Raw genomic sequence first — 24434 nt, 5'->3', positions numbered from 1 at the left:
AGTCTCAGACAACTGAAACCACACTGCAAGCAGCAGCACCAGTGCACGATTTGGTTTTGTTTTGGTTTAGGGCGCAAAGAACAAATGGCGGCATATGTGCCCAAGTCAAAACTATAGAACACACAAACTGAGAGGAGTTAAAAAACGACTATACGAGGTGTGGCTAGAAAAAAACCGGACTAGTACTGGTGAAACAATAAAACGAATTCAATAAGGCTGAAAGTCGCGTGGCCTGTCACGTGACTCTCGCTCCGCCTACTGCTCGAGTTTCATCTGCCTCCTGCACTCAGTCTGCCCGTGGCATCTGTTTTAAGTACTTGACTTTTGTCTGTGCGTCGGAAAATGTTGAGTGTACAGAAAGAACAGTGTGTTAATATCAAATTTTGTTTCAAACTAGGAAAATCTGCAAGTGAAACGTTTGTAATGTTACAACAAGTGTACAGCGATGATTGTTTATCGCAAACACAAGTGTTTGAGTGGTTTAAACGATTTAAAGATGGCCGCGAAGACACCAGTGATGACACTCGCACTGGCAGACCATTGTCAGCAAAAACTGATGCAAACATTGAAAAAATCGGTAAACTTGTTCGACACTTTCCTTGTCAACTCCTGTTAACTCAGACACTGCTCTGATTGTTAAACGGCGATCTTGTCGAACAAGTTTACCGATTTTTTCAATGTTTGCATCAGTTTTTGCTGACAATGGTCTGCCAGTGCGAGTGTCATCACTGGTGTCTTCGCGGCCATCTTTAAATCGTTTAAACCACTCAAACACTTGTGTTCGCGATAAACAATCATCGCCGTACACTTGTTGTAACATTACAAACGTTTCACTTGCAGATTTTCCTAGTTTGAAACAAAATTTGATGTTAACACGCTGTTCTTTCTGTACAGTCAACATTTTCCGACGCACAGACAAAACGTCAACTACTTAGACGCCACGGGCAGACTGAGTGCAGGAGGCAGATGAAACTCTAGCAGTAGGCGGAGCGAGAGTCACGTGACAGGCCACGCGACTTTCAGCCTTATTGCATTCGTTTTATTGTTTCACCAGTACTAGTCCGGTTTTTTTCTAGCCACACCTCATATGTCAGTCCCAATTGACATAAGAGAAGAAAGCTAAAAACAGGAACTTGGAGAAAGGGCTAAAAAAAGACACCATACAGAAATGGAGGTCCAAACCTAAAATTTAAATGACCTTTGCCATATTGCTTTGACGGATAGAAAGTAAAATGCGGTCAACAGCCCGTGCGTCATTTGCTAAAACAGCCGATAACTCAGACGGCAAATCCAAGCAGGAACGTAAAGAGTTAAAAAATGGGCATTCCATCAGGAAACGGCCGACAGTTAAAACTTGGGTGCAATGTGTACAAAGTGGAGGGGTAGTACCACTTACCAAATGATGATGGCTAGAAAGGCAACGCACAATACACAGCCTAGTTAAAATGACCTTCCAGTGGGAGGGCCAAGAGGAGGTTGTCCAAGCCACTGGGAGAGGCTTAATAAACCAGAGCTTATACCTGTGAAGAGACAACCATTAGGGATGCCAAATGGACATCACCTCCTGACAGACGACAACATGGAGATCTTCAGAGGGAATACAGGAACTGGCGGGCTGAGGTACGGGAATGGTAGCCTTGGCAGCAGTGTCAGCAGCTGCGTTTCCTGGCAGACTGACATGACCAGGAACCCACAGAAACATCTCAGTGGCTCCACCAAGAATGAGTAAGTGACAGTTTTCCTGGACCCATTGCACTAAGGGATGGGCGGTGTACAGTGCACATAGATTTTGAAGGGCGCTAAGTGAGTCTGAGCAGAGGACACAATTGAAAAATCGGAGTCGTCGGATGTACTCCGTGGCCTGATACAGGACGAAGAGCTCTACTGTAAACACTGACCAGTGTGTCAGAAGCCAATATCAAAAGACACGGGCACCAATGATGAAGGCACACCCGATCCCATTGTCAGCCCAAGAGCCATCAGCATAAACAAAGGTACTATTGTGAAGTTCCATGCGAAGATCGTGAAACTGAAGGTGATAGAGTGAGGTTGGAGTAGTGTCTTTAGGAAGCAAAAGAAGGCCAAGGTTAACATGGGGCACTTCATGAAGCCAAGATGGTGAAGGGTTCACACCCACTGCGAAAGTTGCAGGTAGTGTGAAGTTAAGCCGCCGTAGCAAAAGCAGACTCCAGGAGGTAACAGAGAAGAGGGACATGCCCCATACTGGTGATCAAAGAATCATCGAAGAAAGAGGGCATAGGATGGCAAATGTCTTGCATACATGGTGAGGAGAAAGTCATAGCAGTAGGACGGTGTTAGTTCAGCAGCTTCAGCATACAGACACTCAATTGGGCTAGTGTAAAAGGCACCAGAGGCCAAACAGATGCCACGGTGGTGGAGAGTGTTGAGACAGCATAAGAGGGATGGATCTGCAGACGCATAAACAAAGCACCCATAGTCAAGTTTCAAATGGACAAGGGACCGGTACAAACAGAAGAGGGTGGTTCTATCAACACCCCGGAAAGCACCATTGAGGACACGTAGGACGCTGATGAACTGCGTACAGTAGGCTGACAGGTAAGACACATGGGAGGACCAATAGAGTTTCCTATCAAGCATGAACCCCAGGAATCTCATAGTTTCAACGAATGGAAGGGCAACAGGCCCAAGATTTGTAAAGATGGTGGGAGAAACCATTTTCGATGTCAGAAATTCATACAAATGGTTTTTTCAGTAGAAAAACAAAAGCAATTGTTGACGCTCCAGGAGTAAAGATTATCAAGACATCGCTGAAGATGCAGCTCAGTGACACAGGTCCTTGGAGAACTGCAGTAGATAGCAAAATCGTCAACAAAAAGGGGGCCAGAGATGCGCGGCGGGAGATAGGCCATTATAGGGTTAATGGCGACAGCAAAGAGGACGACACTCAGGACGGAACCCTGAGGCACACCATTTTCCTGGATAAAGGTGTCTGACAAGTCAGAACTCACACACACCATGAAAACTCGGACTTTTAAAAATTCCTGAAGGAAACAGGGCAGGCAGCCATGGAAGCCCCACATGTAAAGAGTATGGAGGATACCAGTTCTTCAGCAGGTGTCTTAGGCCTTCTCCAAATCAAAAACCACTGAGAAATTCTGGGTGGACAAAATAACGAGATGGTCGATGGCAGAACGCCACACTCTGAATCCACACTGTGCATTCGTTAGTAAATTGGGAGACTTGAGCCATCATATCAGCCAGGCATGAATCATACATTCCATCACCTTGCAAACACAGCTGGTGAGAGAGATGGGGCAGTAGATAGAAGGAAGGTTTTTGTCTTTACCAGGCTTAGGTATGGGTATGACAGTGCCTTCATGCAAGCATCCAGGAAATGTGCCCTCTGCCCCGATGCGGTTGTACGTGTTAAGCAGAAAGTGCTTAACCGCAAGAGAAAGGTGCTCCAACATCCGAATATGGACAGTTTCTGGCCCTGGGGCAGAGGATCAGGATGAACTGAGAGCATGATGTAGCTCCCTTGTACTAAAGGTGGCACTGTAGCACTCAAGATTCTGAGAAGAGAAGGGTATTGCCTGAGGCTCCTCAGCTTGTTTCCAATGGAGGAAGGCATGGTGCTTGTGGGAAGACCTCGAAACATCTGCAAAATGGCTGCCCAGGGTGTTGGAAACAGCAATACGGACCATGATAACATCGTCTGCTACTGTCAGGCTGGCTGGAAATTGGCGAATTGATTGTGATCCCAGAGAGCCATCGGAAGTTGGCCCACACAACAGAGGAAGGGGTGGAACTGTTAGAAGAACTAGTGAATGAAATCCAACTAGCTTTTTTGCTGTACCGAAGGATGCAATAACACTTTGCATGCATCTATTTATAATGAATGCCGTTTTCCATCATAGGATGATGGTTAAAAATGCAGAGTGCATGCCTCCGTGAGATATTCCACCTGGTAATCACAACTGAGGAAATCTTGTTCCTTGAAGGTCACCAGAGAGGAGTAAAGCCACCAGTCAGCCTTAGTGAGCTGCTCTTTGGGTGTGCACGCAGGTGGGGTAGGAGTCAGCAAACAGATAGCACAGGGGAAATAGTCACTCGAGTAGGCATCAGAAAGAATGGATCACTGAAGACGATGGGCAACTGGGTAGTGCAGAATAGATGTGCAAGAAGTTAGAAAGGAAAGTGGGTGCTCCATTGTTAAGCCAGAAGAGGCACACCTCTGATAGGTTCTGGGAGAACCCCAAAGGAGATGATTCACATTAAAGTCACCGAGTAGCAGAAATGGAGGGGGGAGATAGCTGCCCAATAAGCTGAAGGAAAAGATGAACTGCAGCAACTTGAAGATGGGTAGACAGGGAGATGGGTTGACTTGAATGTCATCCCATATGAGCAGCATAACCCCTTGAGGTGGAACGCCGACCTCAGGGGGGAGGTCAAAACAAACCGGGAAGAAATGCAAAAGCTCAAAGTGATCATGAGGGTGCAATTTCATTTCCTGAAGGCAGAGTACAAGGGGACACTGTGATGCTAAAAGCACCCATAAATCCTCTTTGTGGCACCAAAGGCCACAAATGTTCCATTGGGGGAAGAGTCATGATGAGGAAGAGATGTAGGGGTGTCACCTCGGCAGCTACCATGTGAAGCCTGTGAAGATTCACTGCTACAGGGCACAGCAGCAGTAGGATCCTGCTCCATAGGGTCCACAGAAGCATTGGCTTGCTTGTGCTGACGGCCTGTGAAGTCCAATGCTGAAAAATGAGTTGTGGTGCACACTGGTGATTCAGAGGCTGGACGGGCTAAGGTATCACATGGCTACACTGTTGAAGAGGGTCTTGTGTAGCTAGTGGCTTCGCCTCTTCAGTCAGGCATCTGATGGCTTTGAACACAGCTGGACGCGGGGATGGTGAAGCTACCTTGACACCAGGTGATTTCACAACCTCAGAGCTGAATTTGAGGTTGCATGTCTGCGTGGTGATGTCCTTAATGGAGCAAGGGGTAACAAAAACAGAACTACAGGTGCCAGATGGGAGAACACAGGGTTTGAGACTAGTCAATAACTTGCAAGTGACTGAGTAAAGCACCTTTTCCTTTATCCGCATCTCTTGTACAGCCCACTCATCAAGATACATGGGACACTACTGAGAGGAGGTGGCATGGCCGCCATTGCAGTTGATACAGTGGGGAGAAGAAGGTGGACAATTGCCCTCGTACGCATCCCTACCACAGGTTATACATTGGGCTGGGTGTCAACAAGATATTCTAGTGGGTTGAAATGATGACACTGGTAGCAGCACATTGGGTTCGGAATATATGGCTGGACTGTGACAATTTCACAGCTTGCTTTGATCTGGGACAGAAGCACCACTCTATCAAAGGTGAGAAAAAGAGTGGGTGGGCACTAAGGAGGAATCTACCTGTTCATCACCTGATGGATGGCAATGACACCCTCATCAGAGAGCTAAGACTGGATTTCGGCCTCAGTTAAACTGTTGAGCAGCCTAGTGTAAATAACACTATGGGAAGAATTCAAAGTTCTATGGGCCTCGACACGAACAGGGTAGCAGTGGAGAAGCGAGGCTGCAGGCAGCAGTTGTGCTTGAGGTTCAGAAGTACTCTCAAAAAGAAAAGTGCCATTCCGTAAATGAGAGCAGGATTTCACAAGGGTGGCAATTACATCAACACCTTTCTTAATAATAAATGAATTTACCATGGCGAAGGACTGAACGTCTTCAGTGTGCGAGACCATGAGGAACCGTGGTGCATCGGGAAGGGTCTTTGAATCATTAGCCTCATTACATTTACATTTAATAGACAATGATTGTGAAGATGATTGGCTCATTGTGAGAAAATTCCCATGATTGCCAGTGTTTCCGATGGCATGCTCCTTCCAACTGTGGGCCCCCTTCACAAGGGGGCACACCCACCTTAGGTGATTGTTCACACCTCAGGTCACACCCCTCTGACATCCGACAGAAGGACCTATTGGAAATTTGGGATGGTTGCAGCTCAGGCAATCACCGCTCCCTGGGCCTGGCCTATACCAGGGGCTACATGCGAACCCTACCTGTCAACCTGGGCCTGGGAATTACACGGAGCTTCTGTAAAGTTTGGAAGGTAGGAGACGAGATACTGGCAGAAGTAAAGCTGTGAGTACCGGGCGTGAGTCGTGCTTTGGTAGCTCAGATGGTAGAGCACTTGCCCACGAAAGGCAAAGGTCCCGAGTTCAAGTCTCAGTCGGGCACACAGTTTTAATTTTCCAGGAAGTTTCATAACAGGATGTTATGTTTGGCAGCGCATCCAGCAACAGGGTGGTCCACTTGTTTCTTGGCCACAGTTTGTCGGTGGCCATTCATGAGAACAGACAGCTTGTTGGTTATCATGCCCACATAGAATGCAGCACAATGGTTGTAGCTCAGCTTGTAGATCACATGACTGATTTCACAGGTAGCCCTGCCTTTGATGGGATAGGTAATTTCTGGGACCAGACTGGAGTAGGTGGTGGTGGGAGGATGTTTGGGACAGGTCTTGCATCTAGGTCCATTACATGGGTATGAGCCATGTGGTAAGGGGTTGGGAGCAGGGGTTGTGTAAGGATGGATGAGTATGTTGTGTAGGTTCGGTGCATGGCGGAATACCACTGTGGGAGGGGTGGGAAGGTTTGAATCTATGTAACATTTATTTTTGAAGCACAATATTTCATTGCCACATCTACAATATGTTTTCTGCAATAAGAATTAATTTTAAATTAACCTACTACCTAATTTCCCGTTAAACAAAGTACTTTGAGCAGCACAGAATTTAGGTTTCTAGCAACATTGATGTGGAGAACTAATGAAGTTGGAGAAGGTCGTCAAAGTAATAAGTTTTAGTTTCTTTTATGAATCCATCACAACATTCTTGTAAGTTAATTTAAAGGAAACATAGTGAAAATCTAAATCAATCTGCCTAGATGTAAGTTTTATTCTACACAAGTGCTTTCCTTATTTTATTTCATCAACCCGCTACCAAGTATTTACACATCACTTACCACCATCTCCAGTATTATGATTATTCTCAGCCAATTTAAAGCCACTAATGAGCTCATTGAAGAAAGCATATGTTGATTCCTGTGGTTTTCTTGTTATATCTGTTATTACTTTCACATCCGAGTAATCAATTCGAAATTTTGCCAGCAAGCTTGCCATACTGTAAACATAACAAACGTAATGTATTTTAGAAGTTGAAATTTTTTGTTCATCATATAAAACATGCAATTAGCAAATGACTGTTCTACAGCACAATAACTGAACATTCACCATTCTTCATTAGCACATAACACTATTCTGAAGTACATACAAATAATCTGAATCAAAGCATCTTTTAATGTTTCCACCTCTTCCTTTGTTAACTAAAAAGTTATCACGCTAACTTGCCTGTTAAACATTTATATAGGAAAGGACCTGTTTGTGAGTATCATAGCAATATCTTAAACTTCTCAACATCTGCCACAAAAGTTATTCTAAACTTTGATATACACAAACTTATTGATCTATACAAGCATTTCTCAAAATTTTAATTATATACTTTTATCAATTTTGTACCACAAAAACAGGGATGGTTTTATTGTGACAAAAATGAAAAATAACAATAATTTGTTAAGGAAAATTTTATGTAGTCTGCACATTACTTCCAGCTCTAATTTAACCCAATTTACACCAGTGCTGCAAACAGTATCAATCGAAGCCTGGAATAATAGCAATTGTGTAGAACCCACAGCAAACAACTGTACTATTAAATCAGTTTTCTCGAAAGAGAGCTTTTCAATTTCATTTGCATCCAGGATTGCATATGCCAATTTTCAAGCTCCATCCCCTCCCCCACAATTCTCTTGCCCTTTCATCCTTTCAGAATAGTTTCAAATCAACCAACCCATAAAGCCTACACAGTGATCAGTTCATCTACATCTACATTTGTACTCCGCAAGCCACCCAACGGTGTGTGGCGGAGGGCACGTTACGTGCCACTGTCATTACCTCCCTTTTCTGTTCCAGTCGCGTATGGTTCACGGGAAGAACGACTGTCTGAAAGCCTCCGTGCACGCTCGAATCTCTCTAATTTTACATTCGTGATCTCCTCGGGAGGTATAAGTAGGGGGAAACAATATATTCGATACCTCATCCAGAAACGCACCCTCTCGAAACCTGGCGAGCAAGCTACACCGCGATGCAGAGCGCCTCTCTTGCAGAGTCTGCCACTTGAGTTTGCTAAACATCTCCGTAACACTATCACGGTTACAAAATAACCCTGTGACGAAACGCGCCGCTCTTCTTTGGATCTTCTCTACCTCCTCCGTCAACCCAATATGGTATGGCTCCCACACTAATGAGCAATACTCAAGTATAGGTCGAACGAGTGTCTTGTAAGCCACCTCTTATGTTGATGGACTACATTTTCTAAGGACTCTCTCAATGAATCTCAACCTGGTACCCGCTTACAACCTGGTACCCACCTTACCAACAATTAATTTTATATGTCATTCCACTTCAAATCGTTCCGCACGCATACTCCCAGATATTTTACAGAAGTAACTGCTACCAGTGTTTGTTCCGCTATCATATAATCATACAATAAAGGATCCTTCTTTCTATGTATTCTCAATACATTACATTTGTCTATGTTAAGGGTCAGTTGCCACTCCCTATCTGCTGCTGATCTTCCTGCATTTCGCTACAATTTTCTAATGCTGCAACTTCTCTGTATACTACAGCATCATCTGCGAAAAGCCGTATGGAACTTCCGACACTATCTACTAGGTCACTTATATATATTGTGAAAAGCAATGGTCCCATAACACTCCCCTGTGGCACGCCAGAGGTTACCTTAACGTCTGTAGATGTCTCTCCATTGATAAAAACATGCTGTGTTCTGTTTGCTAAAAACTCTTCAATCCAGCCACACAGCTGGTCTGATATTCCGTAGGCTCTTACTTTGTTTATCAGGAGACAGTGTGGAACTGTATCGAACTCCTTCCGGAAGTCAAGGAAAATAGCACCTACCTGGGAGCCTGTATCTAATATTTTCTGGGTCTCATGAACAAATAAAGCGAGTTGGGTCTCACACGATCGCTGTTTCCGGAATCTATGTTGATTCCTACAGAGTAGATTCTGGGTTTCCAAAAACGACATGATACGCGAGCAAAAAACATGTTCTAATATTCTGCAACAGATCGACGTCAGAGATATAGGTCTATAGTTGTGCGCATCTGCTCGACGACCCTTCTTGAAGACTGGGACTACCTGTGCTCTTTTCCAATAATTTGGAATCTTACGTTCCTCTAGAGACTTGAGGTACACGGCTGTTAGAAGGGGGGCAAGTTCTTTCAGCTTTACGTGTGTCATCCTCTGTTTCAATGCCATCATCATCCCGAAGTGTCTGGATATGCTGTTTCGAGCCACTTACTGATTTAACGTAAGACCAGAACTTTGTAGGATTTTCTGTCAAGTCGGTACATAGAATTTTACTTTCGAATTCACTGAACGCTTCACGCATAGCCCTCCTTACGCTGACTTTGACATCGTTTAACTTCTGTTTGTCTGAGAGGTTTTGGCTGCGTTTAAACTTGGAGTCAAGCTCACTTTGCTTTCGCAGCAGTTTCCTAACTTTGTTGTTGAACCACAGTTTTACTCGGCACGTACCTGTCTAAAACGCATTTTACAATTGCCTTAAACTTTTTCCATAAACACTCAACATTGTCAGTGTCGGAACAGAAATTTTCGTTTTGATCTGTTAGGTAGTCTGAAATCTGCCTTCTATTACTCTTGCTAAACAGATAAACCTTCCTCCCTTTTTTTATAGTCCTATTAACTTCCATATTCAGGGATGCTGCAACGGCCTTATGATCACTGATTACCTGTTCTGCACATACAGAGTCGAAAAGTTCGGATCTGTTTGTTATCAGTAGGTCCAAGATGTTATCTCCACGAGTCGGTTCTCTGTTTAATTGCTCGAGGTAATTTTCGGATAGTGCACTCAGTATAATGTCACTCGATGCTCTGTCCCTACCACCCGTCCGAAATATCTGAGTGTCCCAGTCTATATCTGGTAGATTTAAATCGCCACCTAAGACTATAATATGCTGAGAAAATTTATGTGAAATGTATTCCAAATTTTCTCTCAGTTGTTCTGCCACTAATGCTGCTGAGTCGGGAGGTCGGTAAAATGAGCCAATTATTAACCTGGCTCGGCTGTTGAGAGTAACCTCCACCCATAATAATTCACAGGAACTATCCACTTCCACTTCACTACAGGATAAACTACTACTAACAGCGACAAACACGCCACCACCAGTTGCATGCACTCTATCCTTTCTAAACACCGTCTGTGCCTTTGTAAAAATTTTGGCTGAATTTATCTCTGGCTTCAGCCAGCTTTCTGTACCTATAACGATTTCAGCTTCGGTGCTTTCTATCAGCACTTGAAGCTCCGATACTTTACCAATGCAGCTTCGACAGTTTACAGTTACAATACTGATTGCTGCTTGGTCCCCGCACGTCCTGACTTTGCCCCGCACCCTTTGAGGCTGTTGCCCTTTCTGTACTTGCCCGAGGCCATCTAACCTAAAAAACCGTCCAGTCCACGCCACACAACCCCTGCTACCCGTGTAGCCGATTGCTGCATGTAGTGGACTCCTGACCTATCCAGCGGAACCCGAAACCCCACCACCCTATGGCGCAAGTCAAGGAATCTGCAGCCCACACGATCGCAGAACCGTCTCAGCCTCTGACTCAGACCGTTCACTCGCCTCTGTACCAAAGGTCCGCAGTCAGTCCTGTCGACAATGCTGCAGATGGTGAGCTCTGCTTTCATCCCGCTAGCGAGACTGGCAGTCTTCACCAAATCAGATAGCCGCCGGAAGCCAGAGAGTATTTCCTCCGATCCATAGAGACACACATTATTGGTGCCGACATGAGCGACCACCTGTAGATGGGTACACCCTGTATCCTTCCTGGCATCCGGAAGGACCCTTTCCACATCTGGAATGACTCCCCCTGGTATGCACCCGGAGTGCACATTGGTTTTCTTCCCCTCTCTTGCTGCCATATCCCTAACGGGCCCCATTACGCACCTGACGTTGGAGCTCCCTACTACCAGTAAGCCCACCCTCTGCGACTGCCCGGATCTTGAAGACTGAGGGGCAACCTCTGGAACATGACAAGCAGCCATCTCTGGCCGAAGATCAGTATCAGCCGGAGACAGAGCCTGAAACCGGTTCGTCAGACAAACTGGAGAGGCCTTCCGTTCAGCCCTCCGGAATGTCTTTCGCCCCCTGCATAAATTATGCAACACCAGTTCACTGAAAATAGATTCAACACTACAATTGACTTACTTAGACTGTTTTTGGAACACTCGCAGTGGTCAGCCCCCATCAAATTAAAAAAAAAGTGATTGAAATTATCTTATTCATCCTCCTCCTCAATACTTTCCCTTGTGGTGGTGGTGGTGGTGGTGGTGGTGGTAAGTCTGGAGACTTGTTTGATACAGCTCTCCATGCTAGTCTACCTTGCAAAAGTATTAAACAATGGAAAATTCAGGATGGAATGTAACAATATTATGAAATGGAAAGTTGCAACTCCCATATAGCAGAGATGCCGAGTCACTGATAGGCACAACAAATAAGACTTTCATAAATAAGCTTTATCAACCAACCTTTTTTTATTCTGTGGCACTGCATTTCACTTCCATACAAGTCTACACTCTACAAAAATGTCGTCGTTGTTGTGGTCTTCAGTCCAGTCCAACAACTGGTTTGATGCAGCTCTCCATGCTACTCTATCCTGTGCAAGCCTTTCCATCTCCTTATAATGACTGCAACATACATCCCTCTGAATCTGCTTACTGCATTCACTCTTAGTCTCCCACATGCTTCCCTCCACTACTAAATTGGTGATCCCTTGATGCCTTAAAATGTGTCCTATCAACCAATCCCTCCTTTTTGTCTTGTTGTACCACAAATTACTCTTCTCCCCAGTTCTATTCAGTACCTACTCATTAATTATGTGATCTACCCATCTAATCTTCAACATTCTTCTAAGCAACACATTTCAAAAGGTATTCTCTTCTTCTCTAAGGTGTTTACTGTCCATGTTTCACTTCCATATAAATACTTCCAGTAAGGACTTCCTGATACTTAAATCTATACTTGATGTTAACAAATTTTTCTTCTTCAGAAATGCTTTTCTTGCCATTGCCAGTCTACATTTTATATCCTCTCTACTTCGAACATCATCAGTTATTTTGCTCCCCAAATAGCAAATTTCCTTTACTACTTTAAGTGTCTCATTTCCTAATCTAATACCTTCAACATCACCCGACTTAATTTGACTACATTCCATTATCCTCGTTTTGCTTTTGTTGATGTTCATCTTATATCCTCCTTTCAAGACACTGTCCATTCCATTCAACTAATCTTCTAAGTCCAACTGTCTCTGACAAAATTGCAATGTCATCAGCAAATCTCAAAGTTTTTATTTCTTCTCCCAGGACTTTAATTCCTACTCCGAATTTTTCCTTTTGTTTCCTTTACTGCTTGCTCAATAAACAGATTGAATAACATCTGGGATACACTACAACCTTGTATCACTCCTTTCTCAACCACCACTTCCCTTTCATGCCCCTCAACTCTCATAATTGCCATCTAGTTTTTGTGCAAATTGTAAATAGCCTTTCGCTCCTTGTATTTAACCCCTGCCATCTTTAGAATTTGAAAGAGAGTATTCTAGTCAACACTGTCAAAAGCTTTCTTTGTCTACAAATGCTATAGACGTAGGTTTGTTAACCTATCTTCTATGAAAATTCATGGGGTCGGTATAGCCTCTGTGCTTTGTCAAATTCTTCCCACAGTATCATATCTCCCTTCTCATCTTCCTCTACATCCTCTTCCATTTCCATAATATTGCCCTCAAGTGCTTCTCCCTTGTGTAGAGCCTCTATATACTCCTTCCACCTTTCTGCTTTACCTTCTTTGCTTAGGACAGTTTTCTGCCAGAATAGCCTTCCTAATGCTTAAATTTACCAGAATGAATTTTCACTCTGCAACACAGTGTGTGCCAATTTGAAACTTCTTGGTAGATTAGAACTGTGCGCTGGACTGAGAAACAAACCTGGGAACTTTTCCCAAACTGGCCAAATGCTCTACTGCCTGAGCTATCCAACCTTAGGTAGTTACACACTGTTTTAATCTGCCAGGAAGTTTCACTTAAATTTATAATCAGTATTAACAAATATCACTTATTCAGAACACTTCTCCTGCTATCACTAGTTTGCATTTTATATCCTCCTCTTCTTCCATTATCAGTTATTTTGCTGTCCAGGTAGAAAATACACGGGTTGGGTAACAATTTGGTAACAGTGAGAGAAATGTATGCTTGAACGTAAATGCATATGCTAGCCAAGTCTGCTGGTTGTGCTTTTATATTTTACCATAAATGTCACCCGTTCCATGTCCTCAAAATGTTGCAAGTGTCAGTCATGGTCAGAACACTATTCTGTGTAGTTGTGTGTTAGTTATGTCACAGCTAAATGGATTCAAACGTGGCAGGTTGTTGGTGTTTGTATGGTAAGTGATTTTATATCCAAGGTAGCCAAAGTGTTGGGTGTTTCAAGAGACACTGTATCAAAGATTTATACTGCATACAGGGAAAGTGGAAAAATGTCGTCTACTAAGTCAGAACACAGATGAATGTGTATGTTGATTAATCATGATGGATGGTCATTGAAGAGGATTTTTGTGAAAAATAAAGATAGCAACAGCTGCAAAATTCACTGCAGAACAATGTCGCACTTGCGAACGCTGCCAGTGACAAAACAGTATGAAGGGAGCTCCAGTAGCAGTAGGGTTAGCTGCAATTCCAAAACCACACATGTTGTTGTTGTTGTGGTCTTCAGTCCTGAGACTGGTTTGATGCAGCTCTCCATGCTACTCTATCCTGTGCAAGCTTCTTCATCTCCCAGTACCTACTGCAACCTACATCCTTCTGAATCTGCTTAGTGTAGGCATCTCTTGGTCTCCCCCTACGATTTTTACCCTCCACGCTGCCCTCCAATACTAAATTGGTGATCCCTTGATGCCTCAGAACATGTCCTACCAACCGATCCCTTCTTCTGGTCAAGTTGTGCCACAAACTCCTCTTCTCCCCAATCCTATTCAGTACCTCCTCATTAGTTATGTGATCTACCCATCTAATCTTCAGCATTCTTCTGTAGCACCACATTTCGAAAGCTTCTATTCTCTTCTTGTCCAAACTATTTATCGTCCATGTTTCACTTCCATACATGGCTACACTCCATACAAATACTTTCAGAAACGACTTCCTGACACTTAAATCTATACTCGACGTTAACAAATTTCTCTTCTTCAGAAACGCTTTCCTTGCCATTGCCAGTCTACATTTTATATCCTCTCTACTTCCACCATCATCAGTTATTTTGCTCCCCAAATAGCAAATTTCCTTTACTACTTTAAGTGTCTCATTTCCTAATCTAATACCTTCAACATCACCCGACTTAATTTGACTACATTCCATTATCCTTGTTTTGCTTTTGTTGATGTTCATCTTATATCCTCCTTTCAAGACACTGTCCATTCCATTCAACAGCTCTTCCAAGTCCTTTGCTGTCTCTGACAGAATTACAATGTCATCGGCGAACCTCAAAGTTTTTATTTCTTCTCCATGGATTTTAATACCTACTCCGAATTTTTGTTTTGTTTCCTTTACTGCTTGCTCAATATACAGATTGAATAACATCGGGGAGAGGCTACAACCCTGTCTTACTCCCTTCCCAACCACTGCTTCCCTTTCATGCCCCTCGACTCTTATAACTGCCATCTGGTTTCTGTACAAATTGTAAATAGCCTTTCGCTCCCTGTATTTTACCCCTGCCACCTTTAGAATTTGAAAGAGAGTATTCCAGTCAACATTGTCAAAAGCTTTCTCTAAGTCTACAAATGCTAGAAACGTAAGTTTGCCTTTCCTTAATCTTTCTTCTAAGATAAGTCGTAAGGTCAGTATTGCCTCACGTGTTCCAGTATTTCTATGGAATCCAAACTGATCTTCCCCGAGGTCGGCTTCTACTAGTTTTTCCATTCGTCTGTAAAGAATTCGTGTTAGTATTTTGCAGCTGTGACTTATTAAACTGATAGTTCGGTAATTTTCACATCTGTCAACACCTGCTTTCTTTGGGATCGGAATTATTATATTCTTCTTGAAGTCTGAGGGTATTTCGCCTGTTTCATACATCTTGCTTACCAGATGGTAGAGTTTTGTCAGGACTGGCTCTCCCAAAGCCGTCAGTAGTTCCAATGGAATGTTGTCTACTCCGGGGGCCTTGTTTCGACTCAGGTCTTTCAGTGCTCTGTCAAATTCTTCACGCAGTATCGTATCTCCCATTTCATCTTCATCTACATCCTCTTCCATTTCCATTTCCAGAACCACACATCAGCAATGCAAATACCTGTAATGGCAAAATGTGGTGCTGAGCAGTAAAATCTCTGCTGTAGAGCAAAGGAAGAATGTCATTTGGTTGGATGAGTCTTGTTTCACACAGTCTCCAATTTCTTGGTGAGTTTACATCTAAGAGTGAAGTATGTTGTGGGTTTGATGATGATTTGGACAGGCATGTCGTGGTATTCCATGAGCCCCATGCCGATCCCACAGTGCGGTGTTTGCTACTCAGTGGCGATGCTACATTCCAAGACAATAGGGCCCGTTTACACAGATCTCACCATTCATGACCATTTTTGTGAGCCCAAGGATGGATAACACTATCTCTTCTGGCTGCCACAGTCACCAAATCTCAATATTATTGATGATGATGGATGATGTGATTTTTGATGTGGGACATTCAGCATCATGGTCAACAGTGCCCTAATGAGAGATCAGCATGTCATTCTTGTGTGGGGTGGGGTGTTGGGGGTTGGATATGGCATGGGCTGTCCCCACATAGAGAATAGTTTATAGTACAGCACTTAAAAGATAAGGCTCGACAGTTCACAAAATTTAAGAACTCTTTAACACTGTATCAGTGTTGGCGAGGGTGGCGGGCAGACAGACAGCCAGACCGAGGGCTGCCCTGAGCCAGTATATAAGACATGTAGTGAAAACATGTGGAATCAAAAGTGGCACACCACAAACTTCACAGAATTATGGATCCTCTTGCTGGATGAGTAAACTGTGAGTTAAAGAACAAAGTCCTGAGCGCAGTTTGCTGAGCAGTACTTTCTGCCATGGTGAGGTTGGCATGAAGTCAGCTAGGACTGTGTGTTCAGTCAGAGTGACTGCAGTTTGTTTTCCACCAACAACAATTCAGTTTCCCCCACTTATGCATGATTTTTCTGTCAGACAATGAGATGATAGCATGCAAGGAGATGGCATATCAACATACAGCACCATCCCAACATGCTTCCTTGGCTGGTTTGTCAGCTGTATCATTTTCCTGCACCCCAATATGTCCAAAGATTAACTCCTAGCCATGATGTTGAAGCCACTGTAAGGAGTAATAGATGAACTGAATCAACTGGTCTACTGAATACATTTGGTGGACCACTTGTAGCGCCCTGAATAAGTCACAATAGATGAGAAAGCTTTTACTGTGATGCCTGTGAATCCACCAATGGTGAGCCGGCTTTCCTTTCCATGCTGCCAGCAGTTCAGTTGGTAAAGTGCACCTGTTGCCACGCCGTGGTTAAACTCTACCGTGTCGTGCCATGCTTTAGATGCACCTACATTCATTACCTCTCGTTGTAAAGTGATATTTTCTGGTGCTGAAGTGTTCTACAGTAATCACGTATTGAACTAGTGTTTTGTGTGGGTGTCACATTAATAAAAACAGTGCAGCACATCTGAACACGAGATTCGCAATAAAAGTGGTCGTACAAGAACACATTCAAAGGGTGTGAAGATAATGTTGTTCTGCATAATATTCCTCTGAATTCAACAATAGCAATGGACAATGTGCCATTCCACTCTGACGTGATGGATAAAGCTTCAACAATACATGGAGGAAAGTGAATATTTTGCTCTGGGTACAAAGAAATGTTCCGTTGGATAAAGATAAACATGTGTAAGGCGGAGATAATGGAACTTTTGTACAAACCAAAAACTCCACTCTGCCAGGTCGACAAACTGGCTGACGCTAAAGGGCATAGTTCATTAATGCTCATTTAAATCCGACTGAGAATATGAGTCTAGATGAAAGTAATGTGGCTGAGGAGACGTATTCATGAAGGATTATGGCAAGTTTTCAGTAATACGTAACTTCTCTTGTACTCTGTCTAAACACAGCAGAGTTTACAAATATTCAACTCACTACCATTCTAATGCAGCTTGAAATTGTGACAGACTCCTAAAACAGTGTGTTATTAAACTGACAACTGAGGGCAAGGCAGGTCAATAGTTATGAGGATGTCCATTGTCAGTGTCAACATAAACTTTCATCTTCTTCACTTATATTGTGGCAAAACCCATAGCAAATCTCATTTCAGCAGCTACTAATGGTCCTTAAATGTTATATTACTTCATCTAAAAAATCTAGTTGCTTGAATATTGGGTTAGATATGGAAGTTTCGCATATCACTCATATGGCAAAATACTCTCATCTTTGTGTGGTATCATTTGCCAAACACTTGTTTCAGTATCTCTGACCGTTTATGAGATCTGAGGTATTTATTAATATTTTATTCTGGTTTTTTCACTGACGCGTATGTTCATGACAGAGCGCTATTCATACATTCCATTTTCTCGACACTGGAGACAGATAATATCATGCTAAGTTTAAAGAATAATTAAATATGTTATCTAAATTCCATACAATCTAACACGCACTTAAGTTCATGGCTACCCATATTTTTCACTACAAATTCTACGAATTTTGCACATTAGTTTCCCTAACATCAAAATATCTCACAAACTATGACCATTAACGAAATGATAGGCAGTTCATTATGAAGCTCACGAATGAAGATGTAAGGAAGAATAAGAGTTTATTCACGAATAGTTTCCTTAAAATCCTTTGAGAAAGATCGCAGATAGGCCAGCTTGCTGTTCACGCACAATGAGCTTGAAGGGTTCCATATTCAGCACATGCTGGCAACTATGCTGCCCACCAGTTGCTGTGTTCTAAACTGTCAAAAGTTTTAACTAATTTTAAACACACTACAGCTTTCTTATCTGCATCAAGCTTAAAATCACTTTGAGCCTCTGAAGATGCCAGAGCTGCTGTTTGCTCCGTCCCTGGCTATGTAGATCCTTGACACAGTCTGTAGTATTTATCCCAAATGGCTTGGTCACATGGGGCTGATTTCTGAATAGCCACTCAAAACAGGTGTGTGACCACTGCACTAAATGATAATGACTGAGGCAATGCCGAGATTTTCAAGGGCTGTTGAGCCAGAATGAGATGACACTGAATCCAGAGTAGTCAATCAGCCTCTGCACAAAGACACTTAACTGGTCTGGTCCAAAAGGCTCCAGCCAATATCTGAATGCCATCATGGTAGACTACATCTAACATCTTGGGGTAGGAATAGGCATGGTAATGAATTGATTTTGTGGTGTTCCTATATTTTTGTCCACCCTATGTATCTTCTGATTTCAGTGTCTCATGTCCTAATTAATTCACCAAGCATCACCTGATTTAATTTGACTACATTACTCTCTATTACTTTAATTTATATTTATCTTACAAGCTCACTTGAAGACACCATCCATATGTTGTCTTCTCATGCACCACTTTAAGAGCTCCTCCTCCTGCTGCTGCTACATCAAGGAAGAATGTGCTACCAGTTTGTGGTGTTTCAGGTGCCATCACACTGTTCATGTGGATACTTGCTTTTCTCCAAAGAAGCCCATTTCCTGACTCAAGGAGTGTGACATGTACGATCCCGCACAACCAAGGGAAAATATTTCCGTTCTCCTGGATGCGAACTGCACATGACAATCATGGGATCCAAACCATCAGAAGCAGCAGTATCACGGATGAAGAACTGTAGTTTTGATTTCTCTTTCTGACAATTTGTGACACAAATAGCCATTATTCAAATGTTATTTCTGAATGACAAACTGGCTTCATGGTCTTTATGTGGTTGTGTTGAAATCCTAATCGCTTGTGTACTCAATCAATCATGTAGTATACTTCGTGCCACTTTCATTTTTTTTTTTATTTTTATTTTTTTTATTTTTTTGCACTGTCTTCATCTGCTGCTATTCAAACAGACTACAGTCTAGTTGTTTCCAGAGAGGTACATGAATTGCCATGATCTGTTCGTAATTGCAAGAGGAAGCTCATTTATCAAGCTTGTCTTAACTGCAAAATCGACACCACATATGAAATGATCTCTTTGTCTTTCCCTTTTTGAAAGTGCTTTATCCTGTTGCACTCACTGATCCTCCTATCATAAGACAACCTGGTTTCTCTCAGTGCAGCAACATGAATCTTATAACCTGACAATATTTAGCCTACATGTCACATGAAAAGGGCAGTGGTATGCGATAAAAAGTATTTGGACACCTATTAATGGACATTAATAGTGGATGTGTCCACCCTTTACCTTTATGACAGATTCAACTCTGTCGTGGACAGGTGTCTGAAGAAATGGCAGCCCATTCTGGATGCTAGAGTCTGGAGCAAAGTCGCCATTCTAACTCATTCTAAAGGTGTTCCATTGGATTCAGGTTGGGACTCTGGGTATGTTAGCCGATTTCAAGAATGTTGCGTCCCCAAACCAATGACTCACAGATGGTGCTTTATGACAAAGTGCATTCTCATGCTGATAGAATCATTTCATCTCTCAGCTGTTCCTCTATTGTATTCAGTTCACTATTGTGTTAGATGTATTCATATCCTTCCACATTTAATGCTATCTTAAACACAGCAAGGGGACCACTTCCTAACCATGAGAAACATCTCTTCCATACCCTAACACCACCGCAACAACAACAACAACAACAACAACTACTACTACTACTACTACTACTATGTACTTCATTGCTGGCAATGTATAGGACTGCAAATACTTTGTCCAGGCTTTCGACAATGCCAAACTATTTTGTTGAATTGCTACAGGGTATAGCATGATCGTCACTCCAAATCACTTATTTGCAGTCATGTACTGTTCAGTGGTGTCACTCCTTACACCACCTCAAGTGTTGTTTAGCACTGACTACAGGAATGTGTGGCTTATGAGGAGACGTTCAATCATTGTACTCCATTCTTTTTGACTCCAGACACACACCAACTGTGTTAGCTGAACTGCTGGTAGCACTTTGGAACTCATGAGCGATGCCTTCTGCTGATTTTATGTGACTTTTTACAATCTTCCACAATACTTGACTGTCCCTGTCTGCTAGGTGTTGGTGTAACTGCAATTGTTACTTCATATTTCTGCTTCTCAGTCACATTGCCAGTATTAAACTGATAGCTTTAGAAAAGCTGTAATGTCCCTGATGCATTTGACATTCAGGTGACCTCCAATGAGTAGTCAATGGTGAAAGTTGCTGAGCTCTCGTGACACAATAGTTCAGCTGTTACTGCTTCTCTGACAACATAATACTCCTCGCCTCCTTTTATATTGGCAGTCTGCCTGTCTTGAGATCTAGTGGTCAATTCCATACTGCATAGGTTTACGCAGATACTTTTGGTCAGATAATGTATGTCTGCTCATACACAGATGCAGGACTGTATTTCAAGGTGTAGACTACCTCAGCTTATCAAGAAGTTACCCACAGAGACTGTTAGTTGGTTGGTTGGTTGGGGTTGAAGGGACCAAACAGCAAGGTCATCAGTCCCTTGTTTCAGATGTGGTCCATTCAGACAGTTTGACATCTCAGAAAAGTCAGAACAATAAAAGGGTAAAGGCTAAAAAATGTGAAAGTGCAGTCGTGTAGTCAGTGGTAAAAAATAAATGAAAGAAGTCAGCAAGAGAGCAACCCAAAGGCTATGCTAGAGGCAGGAAATATCATACCTCTGAAGCAGTAGAGGCGCAAGATCACTTGCTATTTAAAAGCGTTCAACTGCTAGAATGTAGAAGTGCATATGGGAAAAGGAGACTATCTAATTCTAAAAATTGATAAAAACAGAGTAAAAGGGGAAGAAAAGAGGATCTTGGCCAGGGAGGGGAGTCGGGAATCCTCAAACACAGCTTACAGTGGGAGACACCCCAACCCTCACCACCCTGCCCAACACCAGAGTGAGATTAAAAACCTTAAAACTGAGAATAAAAACCACTTTCACGGAGGAAACTGAGAACCAGTTCAACCATCCAGGAATCGTCAGCCAACATTAAAGGTAAAGTGCGGGGAAGTTTGTAATTAGTACGCAGAGCCAAAAGAAGGGGACATTCCACCATATGTGAGCTACTGACTGGAAGGCTCCACAACTACAAAGTGGGGGTGGTTCTTTACACAAAAGAAAACCATGGATCAACCTGGTGTGGCCGATGTGGAGACGGCACAGGGTGGTTGAGGCCTTTCAGGAGAGGTGGAAGGAAGAATGCCAAGGGACTGGTGTCACCATAATCGCACGAAGTTTATTAGACAGGGAGGTAGCCTCCCAAGAGTTGGCCCTTGATTGTGAGATTTGATGTGAAGCCGTAAATCTGCTGCAGGAGGGGTTACAGAGAACGGGGGGTAAGTGACTGCTCCCCCAGCCAAATGATAAGCAAGCTCATTACCTGGTTTACCCATATGGCCAGGGACCCAAAGGAAGTCAACGGAACAAGCAGCACGGTGACGATCAGCAAGATGGTCATGGATGGCCAAGACCAAGGGATAGTGGGAAAAACACCAGTAAATAGCCAGAAGGCCACTCATTGAGTCCCTACATATCAAAACGTGGTTGTGTTGGGACTGTTTAATAAAGGTAAGGGCCTGGGAAATTGCCATCAATTCCGCAGTAAACACCCCACATGTAGGTGGCAGGAGACGATTTTCCGTGCCAATGGAGAACGTGAAGGCATATCTGACACAATCAGCAGATTTAGAGCCATCGGTGTAAAAACAACAGCATCCCGAAACTCCCATAAAATTTGGCGGAAGAAACAATGGAACACCATCGGGGGAATGGAATCTTTCTGACCTCGGTGGAGATGCATCCGAATTCGGGGCTGAGGAACTAACCAAGAGGGGGTGTTGGGGAGGGAGCGTGGGATACAGGACCAAGAAGGAAGCTGAAAATCACGGCGAAGAGACACAAGGTGGAGCCCAACTGGCAAACCCGCCTGAGGGCGGGAATCAGGTGAGTGATGTCCATGGTCTGGGAACAGGATATAATAGGAAGGATGAGTGGGAGAGGCATGCCATGTAGCTCCCTGGAGCTGCCGCTCTGCAGAGGCCATTAGAGAGGAACTAACCCAAATGCAGAAATCCCCTACCAAAGGACCGACAGAGCCCACAAGTCCAATGATAGCAAAGAGGAAAAGAAGTAAACTCTATACAGAACCCTGTGGGATGCCATTCTCCTGGGTCCATGGAGAACTAAAAACAGTACCAACACAAACCCTGAATGACTGGTGGGACAGGAAGTGGCAGATAAAAATCGAGAGTGGGCCCCGAAGACCCCACTGATGGAGGGTAAGTAAGATGTGATGGCGCCAAGCCGTGTCATAGGCCTTGTGAAGGTCGAAAAATACTGCAACCAAATGGCGCCGCTGGGAAAAAGCCTGCCAAACTGTAGATTCCAAGCGAAGTAAATGACAGAAACTGTCCCTCTTGGAAGCCACACTGATAAGGGGACAATAGATCCAGAGATTCGAGGACCCAATTCAGCCGACAGGCTACCATCCATACAAGTAACTTGCAAACAACATTTGCCAGATTAATTGGCCAATAGCTTTTGACAAACAGGGGGTTCTTACAAGGCTTAAGGACAGGAACCTCGATGTTATCCCTCCACTGAGAAGGGAAGTCACCCTGGAGCCAAATACGGTTAAACACTCAGAGAAGATGTTGCCGTTGTGGAGCACTGAGATGTTGAAGCAGTTGGTTATGAATGGAGTCTGGGCCAGGGGCTGTATTAAGGGAAGAAGAAAGTGCGGAAAGAAGTTCCCATTCAGTAAAAGGTTCGTTGTAAGATTCTGACTGACAAGGGGTAAAACATAAGGCGGAAGCTTCAGCCCGATGTTTCTGGTGAAGGAAAGCAGCCGGATAGGAGGCTGATGCTGATGCTGTTGCAAAATGGGTTGCAAGATGTTCCGTGAGAATCAATGGATCCATGCAAAGGTCATCTGGGAGGTGAAGGCCTGGGAGGGTGAACTACCGATGGCAACCTTGGAGAAAGCGAAGTGTAGCCCATACCAATGATATAGGGACAGTAAAACCGAGGGAAGAAGCAAAGTGTTCCCGACACATCCGTTTGCTCTGTTTGATTAAGTAACGGGCTTTAGTGCGAAGGCGTTCAAAGGTAATAAGGTTGGCAACATATGGGTGCCTCTTAAGTTGTTGCAAAGCTCAACAGCGATCATGGATGTCAATGGCAATGCAGTACAGCAAGGCTAGCAGTGCAAACAATCGCATCAGACACATCACGTAGGACGTCATCAATACAACCCGACAAAGAGGGATAAAACACGACCAAGGGATGATGAGCATTAAAATCCCCGAGAAGGAGGAAGGGAGAAGGAAGTTGATGAAGGGCAGTTAAGGCAGCAGGTGTATGAGTCCTGTCATGAGGGAGATAAGGATTGCAAACCGTGACCTCAGAGTCCAGGTGGACACCAACAGCAACCTCTTCCAGTGTAGTTTGAAGAGGAATCTATGTGCTAGCAACGCCTGTACGGACTAACGTACAAACGCCACCAGATGTCCACAGGGGACCGATCCGATTTCAATAGAAAACACAGAACCCACAGAGGGTCGGTGAGTGATTATCAGTAAAATGAGATTCCTGTAGAACCATACAAGCTGCAGAGTAAGAAAAAATAAGGGATTTCAACTCCAGAAGGTGACTGTCATATCCATTACAATTCCATTGGTGGTTGAACAGTCTAAAGCCAGTCATACCACTGGGTCACCACCTGTCACCGACAAGGAGGGGGGCGACATCCATGAACAACAGGTCAGAATCAGGTTGCAAAGCCAGGGATGGGACCTCTGGTGACACCAGATGCTCCTTGTCCCAGGACTTATGTTTCTTCTTCTTTTCTGTTTGAGATTGAGGAGGGCTGTGCGGCATATAGGAGCCAGCTGCAGCAAGATCGGGAACAGAAAGAGATCGGGCAATCTGGGGGCCCACGGACTGTGGTTCTCACGGTCGTCACATGGGAGCAGACCTTTGGCCTGAGAGGTGCCGGGAAGGGGTATCTTGGGCGGGGCGCCCTTGACGGCAGATGCCGAACAAGTGGGACACTTCTCCGGCTGGGAAAGGGGAGTGGTGCCCAGAGGTGAGGGTGAGGGAGCCGCAGGGGAAGG

The 24434-nt window shown here is 43.8% G+C and overlaps 1 protein-coding gene across 1 annotated transcript in view; it reads right to left on the bottom strand.

Annotated features, from left to right (window-relative positions):
- Window positions 1–24434, bottom strand: part of LOC126198980 (bumetanide-sensitive sodium-(potassium)-chloride cotransporter-like) — a 222794-nt gene that overhangs the window by 19240 nt on the left and 179120 nt on the right. The window contains exons 17-18 of the mRNA XM_049935645.1: window positions 7025–7182; window positions 395–403 (exon numbers count right to left, since the gene is read on the bottom strand). Of these exons, the coding sequence (XP_049791602.1) occupies window positions 395–403; window positions 7025–7182 (167 nt within the window). The remainder of the gene's footprint in view (window positions 1–394; window positions 404–7024; window positions 7183–24434) is intronic.

The sequence above is a fragment of the Schistocerca nitens genome, chromosome 8 (genome assembly GCF_023898315.1).
Source record: "Schistocerca nitens isolate TAMUIC-IGC-003100 chromosome 8, iqSchNite1.1, whole genome shotgun sequence".
NCBI lineage: Eukaryota > Metazoa > Arthropoda > Insecta > Orthoptera > Acrididae > Schistocerca > Schistocerca nitens.
Note: the sequence above shows the minus strand (reverse complement) of the source record. Positions and strands in the feature narration are given on the sequence as shown.